This window comes from Pipistrellus hanaki (genome assembly GCF_964339955.1).
Source record: "Pipistrellus hanaki genome assembly, chromosome: 11".
NCBI classification, from domain to species: Eukaryota; Metazoa; Chordata; class Mammalia; order Chiroptera; family Vespertilionidae; genus Pipistrellus; species Pipistrellus hanaki.
The window spans coordinates 26,520,979-26,530,619 of record NC_140513.1 but is presented as its reverse complement, the minus strand read 5'-3'; the positions used below and the strand labels follow the sequence as shown (position 1 = coordinate 26,530,619).

The following is a 9,641-nucleotide window of genomic DNA, read 5'->3' as shown; positions in this document are numbered from 1 at the left end:
TATTCAACAGGCAGCTTTGGTAGCTTGTTAACTTGATTCATCCTTCAGACACATTTGACTGAGACAGTCAACTCTCAAATTCATAGAATTTGGAATTAAGAAAGGGATGGGAAGTCAATCTGAGAGACTCAGGTTTGCTTGTCTCTCCCCTCCAAGAATCAAATACCTGCCCTTGTCATGGAAAGCCTGCCTAGATCACCATGCAGACCCACCTCCAATCATTCTGTGAACTCACACAGGATTTGGGGCTTGGGCCTTTGCTTTTAGGCAATAGAAAGAGCTAAAGTCTGCTTTCTGAATAAGGATTCCTCTAGCATTCCTTTAGCCCTTTCTTCTACCCCAGACCTCAAGTCATAAGGTAGATGATGTTGGGAGATGGCACCTTAAACAACCAGCACTCAAGTGAACCAGACAGCTGTGTATGTAGTATATGTAACAGGCAGACAAGAGATAGATATGAGATTTTACTCAACACAAGCAAAGGGGAAACAGGGGAAAAGGTGCTTTGAGCAAAGTCAATGCCTTGTTGGGGGGAGGGGCATCTCTGGAACCAGATGGCAATAACTAGGTCAAAATTTTTTTCAGGAATATCACCAACCTTTCAAAAGCTGGACTTATATGGGAATGGTCAGCTCCAAACACATTCCCCAAGAAGGGTAAAGCAGAAAGCCCTCCCCACAGAAAGATGGCCCACTAGGACCGCAGCTCAGATTCTTCTAAACTTGGCAACTACTGGTTACAAGGCTCCAGCAGAGATGTCCGAAAATCTTCAAGAAGGGTTTCATGGTCAGGAGGACGAATCCAGCTCAAACAGGTTTCAAGGTACAGGGGGAGAGACCTGTAGAGCAAAAAGGGTGATGTCTAAGAGAAAAGTGTAGGCAGAAGGTTGGGCAGACACTCCCTCCCTTTCATTCACCACCCCACACCCCAATAGGCCCAAGGATTCCAGGATACCAGCTGCTCCTACACCCAAGCCAGCAGGCCTCAACCTCACCATGTAGCGTTCTCCTGTGGCAACTTAGTTTGGGCCTCCAGCTTCCGCCAAAGAGCAGTGGCCTCATCCCTCCGATCCAGTCTCCTCAGAGTCTGAAGCAGGTGAAGTGAAGCATCTCCATTTCCTGTGGTCCCACCCCAGAAGACAGAATCTTAGAACGTGACCCAGTCTTAGGCATCATTTTATAAAAGGCAAAACTGAGGCATAAAGCAGGAAACTGTCTTGCCTACAGTCACATACTAAACATGAGATTATTCCCAATCATTCCTACCCCTAAGCACTGCCTGGCCAGGATAAAGGGCTCAACTAATTCTGCTCCTGCCCAACACACTCCAGACACCATCACTGCCTTTGTGTCTGAGGACATTGGGAAGACTGGGGAACTCTTAGAGAATTTCATACACACTTGTGTGTGTCCTGTGTACGTCTGTGTATATCCCTAGTTATATACAGCACAATCCCATTCACCCCTCCTATCTGGGAACATCACTCAGGACCTCCCTCATGTGCATCTATGCATAGCTGACATCATGCAAATATACATACCTGGACACACCTGCACACCGAGGAGGAAGTCCTGTAGTGCTTTGGTATCCTGGCCACTGGCCACCCATTCCAGTCCACGACTCATCAGGGCAGCTGCCCGAAGCTGTTGTAATGCCTCGTCTGACATACACCACCCCTGTTCACAGTTGGAAGCAGGCCCTGGGGATCCCCAAAGTCAAGAAGTGTGTTACCAGCCACAAAGTTACTAACTAAACCCCAAGCCCCCTCCATCTCTTCTTGTGTCCGGAATCCCTTTCTCTTACATCTCCTGTTGGGCTGGGACACGTGTAGAGGGAACTGAAATCCACTACCACCACTTCCAGGAGGGAAGAGGAAAACTGAATCTAAATCACCTTGTTCTTTATCCTTAGGTATGCACCGGAAGAGCAGCTCAAGGCACCTGAAGTGGGACATAGAACAGGCGTGAAGAGGAGTCAAGCTCAGAAACTCTGGGGTGAATAGATAAGAATGGAGCTCACCAATTCAGGTCCCAATGAGAAAATCATCCCTCCACACTTCCCGTAGGGCCCCCCCCACCCGGTTGGCTTCCTGGGCTCACCGGCTAAATTCACTAATTGCTTGTTTCGGGTCTCCTAGTTGCACCCAGGCTTGTCCCTGAAGCAAGTAGGCGGCAGAGACCCAGGGTGGGCAGTGTGGTGACTCCTTGGTTCCTTTTCTGGCATCTTTCCACAGCCAGGGCATTTTTGGAAGCAGAGATGATGTACGGCGCAGCAGCTCCTCACATACGGTTAAAGCATCCTGAGCTTGGCCTGCCTGGATCAGTGCTGCTGCTGCCTCCAAGAATATCTCAGGCATGCACAGCCCTTGAGGGCAGGGGAGTCGAGAAAACTGGGGTGGAGAGAAAGATGCAGTGAGCACCACCCCCAACCTCTGGTACCAGATGGAAACCACCCATTGCTTGCTGCCTTGGATCCCCTGTTCTGGGAATCTTGACTGATCTGGCCCCTTTACTCCCTAGACTTGACAGACAAAACAGCAGAGGAAAAAAAACAGAAAACAGCAATCCTGCTCTATTCCAAAGGAGACTCCAACTCTTTCCCCACCCCAACTGTAGAGAACCTTGAAGACATACCCACCTTTGGCTCCCAGCCATCCAACAACAGGGCCAGTAGGTCCAAGTAATGCTCGGCAGCATCCTCTGTCCTGAGGAGTCACAGCCCATGAGCCTCACATTAGATCCTTGCAGGGACCTCCAAGGACTCCTAGCTAAGGAAGGATGCCCAAGGGTCCTGGGGAGTGGGTGGTCTTGTGGCTCCAACCTTGGCTAAGTATGGATATACCCTACTTACACGATGGATTTGGGAGGAGACTTCAGAGTTTTAAAGATACAGGTTAGTACACAGACAGCAGAGGGGTGGGGGCATATGCTGGGGAGGCGAGTGCGCAGGGAGAGGTCAATGGGGGAAAAAGGAGACTATGTAAAGCGTTCAACAATAAAGAATTTTAAAAAGATAAACCTGTACAAATTAAAAAAAAATAATAACAGTATACAGGTTAGTGTCTGGGAGAAGAGTTCAGGTCCAGTGGCAAGGCAGGATGTTGAGGAGTGGGGACCTAGGTCCTGCCACTGATCCATCCATCCCTCTCACTCACAAGAACAGAAAGAGAGGTAGCAGAAGTGGGGAGAGGAGCTTGTGGAGAGAAGTGGAGAGAAGTGAGCAAGGCAGGACCTCACCTTCCCGCCTGCAGACATCGGCTTGCTAGCAGGTGTTTGACCTGGCTCAGTGTGCCACAGCGGAGGGGGGAGGCAGGGTCAGGTTGTGGGAGTAGCAGCTCTACCTCAATAAGAAAACGGGGGGCTTCAGAGCTAGGAGTGACACTCAGGGCCTAAAAGAGACAGAATAAGAAAGTATATCTATAACCTTTCAGAGCCATGCTTCCTTCCGCTTGACTAAATGCCTCACACAGGCACCCCAGCACGCCCCATATCCTCCACTGGGACGGCTCCTTACCTCAACCAGAAGCTCCAGACTCTCCAGCTCTGCTGCTGTGTTCCCCAGTTGCTGATACAGCCTAGAGGCCTCCAGAAGCGGGGGACCACAGATTAATCCCCCCTTCAGGGCTGTAATCAAGTGTAGCATAGCTCTCTGTGGGTTTCCCTAGAGGGGAGAGAAGACGCAAGCCTCAGCCACGCTCACAAAGAAAAAAGCTGTCCGCAACACCCAGGGTTTCCCCACACCACCCTAGCACTTTCTTTACCATCTTTCGGAGACAGGTCCCCAGCGCTGTGTACACCTGGACCAGCACAGCCCGTGGGCAGAGACCTGAGGCTGCTTCATGCAGGCTGCTCAGTGCCCTGGGCAGGTTTCCTGCGATCAGCTCCTGGAGGCCTGAGAGCCATCAGGGTGTGAGTTAAATAGATTTATGTATAGAACATGATAGGAAAGTCATGAGGCTAGAGACCCCTTAAGATGGGGAATGGGGAGGAAGGAATGAGTCAGACTGCTGACCTTGGCGGTAGGCAAATGCTGTCAGAAGAACATCCCTCAAGCCTTGGGCATCCTGCAGGGTCAGTGGGTCATCTGGTTCCTTAGCTGGGGGGCTCCAAGTTTTTAGATGGAGCAGCAGATCCTCAGAGGACCCATTCTGGGAGAGAAGGACAAAGAGGACCCACGTCTATAACTATTTCTCTTTCTGTTTCAGTCTACCCTGGCTGGACCTTGAATTCAAGGGTCCTTCTGATCCCCGTTCCCCCCAATTCTAAGAGACAGCTGTGGGGAAAGGATAAAAGGAGGAAGAAAAACCAATGACCATCCACTCTAGAGAACCTCCTCACTCAGGATAAGCCCATGAGGACACAGGACAAGGACCATGTTTGAGCTATTGCTGAAAAGACAGACTGGGAAGTGACTTCTGCAAGGACACGAGAACCCTACCACCACTCAAGATTATTAAGTGTGGTTTGTTTTTTATTGACTTTTTTAGAAAAAGAGGAAGGGAAAGAGAGAGAAGCATCGATATGTTTTTTCCGCCCATTTATGCATTTATTGGCTGACTCTTGCATGTGCCCTGACTGAGGAATAAACCCACAACCTTGGTGCATCAGGATACTGCTCCAACTGAGCTATCTTGCAGGACATAAGCTACTTTTACTATTTATTTATTAATATATTTTTATTGATTTTTTACAGAGAGGAAGGGAGAGGAATAGAGAGTTAGAAACATCGATGAGAGAGAATCATCGATCAGTTGCCTCTTGCACACCCCCCACTGGGGATGTGCCCTTAACCGGAATCAAACCTGGGACCTTTCAGTCCGCAGGCCGACCCTCTATCCACTAAGCCAAACCGGTTTCGGCCACATAAGCTACTTTTAAAATCCTCCAATGAGCAACCAACCAGAGCAAGGTCACCTAAGATTCCTTGAGAGACCCCAGCAGCCTTTCCAGCACAAAATGATCCTACTACAGCTGGGAGGAGGGAAAAGTCACTTCCCAAATTACCTGGCTGCCATTCAGGGTCTGCAGCAGCAGGGTCAGGTCCCCAAGACGGTCCGTGCTCAGCCAAAGGGCGGCCTGCAGGCCAGCCAGGTGGTGCAGGGCAGGGAGCAGCTCCGGCGGAAGGGAGGCAGCATGGAGGACGGAGTTCCACAGGCCCCTGAGCCCGAGCCCACGTTCTAGCTTGGGCCCCACCTGTTTCTGGGTCTCCAGCACTACAGAGTACACACACACACACACACACACACACACACAGCTGAGATAGGACCTCATCTCTGGCTTTCTCTTTGTTACAGTAGTCCAGAGACCACAAAGGTGCTCCTGGTCCGAGGAGCACATGGAGGATGGGGAAAGGGCATCTCTTTTCACAGAGGTGGCACATTATGTTGCTCCTCCCACCCCCCCTTGCAAGGACTTAAACTCAGACTGAGGCTGGCAGGAGCCCGGGAGACATTCTCTGGCCCTCACCTCTCTCCAGGCCCCTTTGGATATCCCGTGCCTGGTCCTCAGTGAAGCCCTGGGCCAGGCTGGCCCTCAGGGTCATGAAGTTGCAGATGACCGTCAGTTCCAAGGGGAGAACAAGAACAGCTGCAGGGAGTCCTAGAGCAACAGATGCTGGTCTCACGGGCTGTCCCCCTCATAAAAGAGTCCCTAAACACCCCACCTCAACCAAATGGCCTCAATAAAGAATGCTCCCTTTAGCCGAAACCGGTTTGGTTCAGTGGTAGAGCGTTGTTCTGCGGACTGAAAGGTCCCAGGTTCGATTCCCGTCAAGGGCGTGTACCTTCGTTGCGGGCACATCCCTGGTAGGGGGTGTGCAAGAGGCAACTGGTCGATGTTTCTCTCTCATCGACGTTTCTAGCTCTCTATCTCTCTCCCTTCCTCTCTGTAAAAAATCAATAAAATATATTAAAAAAAAAAAAAAAAAAAAAAAAAAGCTGGGACTGGTTTGGCTCAGTGGATAGAGCCTGCGGACTGAAGGGTCCCGGGTTCGATTCCAGTCAGGGGCATGTACCTTGGTTGTGGGCACATCCCCAGTAGGGGGTGTGCAAGAGGCAGCTCATCGATGATTCTCATCGATGTTTCTAACTCTCTGTCCCTCTCTGTTCCTCTCTGTGAAAAATAAATAAAATATATTTTAAAAAAAAAGAATGCACTCTTTAAAAAAGGAAAAATTCTTTGGACAGAGTTTGGAAAGGGCAAAAAGTTCTCCAGATTAAACCATTCTGGGAACCACATCTTCAAATGCTGTTGTGAGTGTGTGTGTGTGTGTGTGTGTGGCCAGGAGATTCGCTTGTACAAAGAAGATCCACTCCCTGTGTGTGCCTTGAACAGCCCCCCACCCCCACCCCACCCCCTATCCTGAATAATTGCCTCAATCCCAGAAATGAAGAGGTCTCTGGCTGTGGAGGGGCAGGAGTGAGTGTGTGTGTGGATGTGTGTGGATGTGTGTGTGTGTGTGTGTGTGTGTTGGGGGAGAGGGGTAAAGGGAGTTTTGAACTGACCATCCTGGAGAGGACCCTGCTTACCCTGCAGACTGTGGAGGAGTCCTCTGAGCCCTTCCAGCGCATCTTGAGCCAACTTCTGTCGCCTGGGTGACAGGCCCAAGTCCTCAGCCACCTGCCAAACATGGGGTATAGTAGAGTCACTAAGAATAAGCTATTTCCTCTACCCCCGCAGCAGTGGCAAGGGATGTCATTCTCCAGTCATTTCTGGCTTTAGGAGGAAGTCAAGCTCAGCCCCCCGCCCCCCAATGGCTGGGGTTAAGTCCACAAGCAAACTCTTTCTGGTATTTTGGGGCTGCAACGCGAGATCCAAGCAACCACGTTACCTTGGCCTGTCGAACTAGCTGGTCGTTCTTCTCCCTCCACAGGTCCAGGCAGTTGGCTTGTGGCCCTGAGGAGCCCAGAGGGGCCTGATGGGACATGGCTGGGCCCGGAGACCTGGAGGGGGCTGCGGAAGGGCAAGCCGATCCCCACGGCAGCCCCCTCCCTCGGGGGCGGGGCCGCGCGCGCTCTCTGCGCCGGGCTCGCACCCTCGCCGCCTCTAGTTGGCCGGGCCGGCCAGACTCTCAGCTGCTGTTGGTCGTCTTGGAGGCACACTCCCCCGCGGGAAACTCGAAAAATAAACGATTCCCCACAGGCCGGGGAGGAAGGCAGAGGCGTGTCTCAGAGAGGAGTTCCACCGCTCGCCGTTCCACCAGCTGGACCCTCGCGCCGAGGCCTTAAGAAGTCGAAATTGAAATCAGAGCCCGCGGGAGCGCTTCCCTCGCAGCCACACTTCCAGGTTCGCCGGTTTCCCCTCCCGCGGCGGACGGCAGGCCGCGCGGTGCATTCTGGGAATTGTAGTCCCGCCGAGAGAAGCCGGAGAAGAAAGCGTCTCCAAAAGGAACGGGCTGGAGACCAAGGCCCTGGGTAACCGGGCCATCCTTTTTCTGTTCACCATGAAGCATCAACACTCTCGTCACCGCTGGCTCAACCGCCTGCAGTCTGACTGCGGGCAGCGCGCCCTGGCCCTGTGTTTGTACAGCCTGCACTGCTGCTCACAGGTATAGTACCGGCCCAAATCCTTCCAGCAAATGGAGCCGGGAGACTTGAACACCTGTATGCAACAATCAAAAAACCATCTGCGACCATTAACACACATAAATGGGAGGTTGGACTTCATTAAAATGAAAAAACTCTTATGTTACAAAGACACCATCAAGAAAATTCAGCCACAGCCTGGCCTGCATGGCTCAATGGTTGAGCTTCTATCTGTAAACCAGAAGGTCTGAGTTGTGGGCTCCATCCCCAGTGTGGGGCATGCAGGAGGCAACTGATCAATGATTCTTTCAGATCATAGATATCTCTCTCTCTCTACCTCCCTTCCTCCCTCCCTTTCTGAAATCAATCAAAATATACACCGAGTGGCCAGATAATTATGATTCATAATAATCTGGCCACTCGGTGTATATTTATATATATATTAGAATTTGTGCATGGGTGGGGTCAGGCCAGCCTGGCCAGGGGGAGAGGACATGGGCGTTGGTCCACGGGTCTGCTGGTCAAACTCCTCATTAAGGGGACAATTTGCATATTAGCCTTTTATTATATAGGATATACAGAGTGGCCAGATTATTATGCGTTCAGAGATCATAATAATCTGGCCACTCAGAATAAAACAAGGTGAAAAACCACCATTCTCCAGCGCATTATCCTAATCCATTGAGATTCTGCTTCCTGGCAATTGTTGACAGTTTGGCTCAAATAAACTCACAAAAATTCTGTACAGGTTTGAATGTTTTTACATGAACAAAATCCTCCTAAGAGAAATGAAAAGACTTGTATGCAAATGCTCATAGAAGTTTATTTTGTTGTTGTAAATCCTCACTGAGGATATATTTTTTCCCCATTGATTTTCAGAGTGGAAGGGAGGAAGAGAGACACAGAGAGAAACATCGATTCTGTAAGAGAGACACATCGATTGTTGCCTCCCAGACAGGATGGAACCTTCAACCAAAGTACATGCTGCAATCTGACCCTTCAGTCCTCAGCCAGGGCACTTATAGCAGTTTTTAAAAACACATTCACAATAGCTTTTAAAAACTGGATATAATCCAAATGTCCATTAGATCATAGCTATGCAATGGAATATATGACTCAGCAATAACTAGGGGCAAAAAGTGATAATGCACCAACAGGGATGAATCTCACAACCTTATTCTAAGGCAAAGAAGCCAAACCAAAAGACCACATATTGCATTCCATTAATATGAAATGTCCAGAAAAGATAAATTATAAGGACAAAAAGAGTGGGATTGGGGATTGATTGTAAACAAAGGCAGGGAATTTGTGGAAGTGAGGAAAATTTTCTAAAACTAAATTGTAGCACTTGATAATAGTTTCTTACATATGATATGAAGAGAACGTGGCAAAAGAACATCAAATGAACATCTTAAAAATTTTATTTTTGTGTGCTATATAATAGATTACTTAGCAGTATAACTAAGTAAGGCTGTCAGTCTCCTTCAGACAAATGAACAAACAAAACTCAAAAATTTTGTGCTTCAGAGGACACTGTCAAGAAAATGAAAATAACCAATGTACGAAAAATTCTGGGGGGGAGGGCATATATGGGCATTGGGGGGGGGGGCAATGGAAAGATATATACACATATAATACCTTAATAAAAAAATAAAAAAATTAAATTAAATGATAAAAAAAAGAAAGGAGGGGCAATGTTAAAATATGTACACAGATAATAATTTAATTTAAAAAATATTTTTTTAAAAAAAGAAAGAAAATAAAAAGAGCCCTGACTGGTTTGGCTCAGTGGATAGAGCATCAGCCTGCGAATTGAAAGGTCCCAGGTTCAATTCCAGTCAAGGGCATGTACCTTGGTTGCAGGCACATCCCCAGTAGGGGTTGTGCAGGAGGCAGCTGATTGATGTTTCTAACCCTCTATCCCTCTCCCTTCCTCTCTGTAAAAAAATCAATAAAATATTTTTAAAAAGAAAATGAAAAGATGACCCACAGAATGGATATTTTCAAATCATATATGTGATAAAGGACTTATATCTAGAATATGTAAGCAATGCTTATAACTCAATGATAAAAAGAAAAACCAATTCTGGAGGCGGCGCGGGCAGTCCAGCGGGTTCAA

General features: G+C 48.9%; 1 protein-coding gene across 2 annotated transcripts; it reads right to left on the bottom strand.

Moving 5' to 3' along the window:
- Positions 1–392: 392 nt before the first annotated feature.
- On the bottom strand, positions 393–7,336 carry FANCG (FA complementation group G). Of its 2 annotated transcripts, XM_084898818.1 has the most exons (14): positions 6,829–7,334; positions 6,527–6,617; positions 5,466–5,597; positions 5,004–5,212; positions 4,012–4,147; positions 3,761–3,891; positions 3,514–3,660; positions 3,237–3,388; positions 2,638–2,704; positions 2,100–2,389; positions 1,894–1,940; positions 1,541–1,699; positions 995–1,118; positions 394–838 (listed from the first exon to the last, which is right to left on the bottom strand). In XM_084898818.1, exons 1-14 carry the CDS (start codon positions 6,922–6,924, stop codon positions 730–732), a joined length of 1,890 nt encoding a protein of 629 aa, XP_084754944.1. In that variant the 5' UTR covers positions 6,925–7,334; the 3' UTR covers positions 394–729. The 2 variants fall into 2 exon arrangements, with proteins under 2 accessions (XP_084754945.1, XP_084754944.1); XM_084898819.1 differs by lacking the exon at positions 5,466–5,597 and having other exon boundaries at positions 393–838; positions 6,829–7,336.
- Between the last annotated feature and the right edge of the window lie 2,305 nt (positions 7,337–9,641).

What these genes read in the sequence shown, in the direction of transcription:
- FANCG (XM_084898818.1), bottom strand. Translation starts at nt 6,924, where the DNA reads ATGTCCCATCAGGCCCCTCTGGGCTCCTCAGGGCCACAAGCCAACTGC. An exon ending in GTCTGGAGCTTCTGGTTGAG is followed by an intron (nt 3,389 to 3,513) that starts GTAAGGAGCCGT and finishes TGTCTCTTTTAG; the next exon opens with GCCCTGAGTGTCACTCCTAG. An exon ending in CGGTGTGCAGGTGTGTCCAG is followed by an intron (nt 1,119 to 1,540) that starts GTATGTATATTT and finishes GTGGGACCACAG; the next exon opens with GAAATGGAGATGCTTCACTT.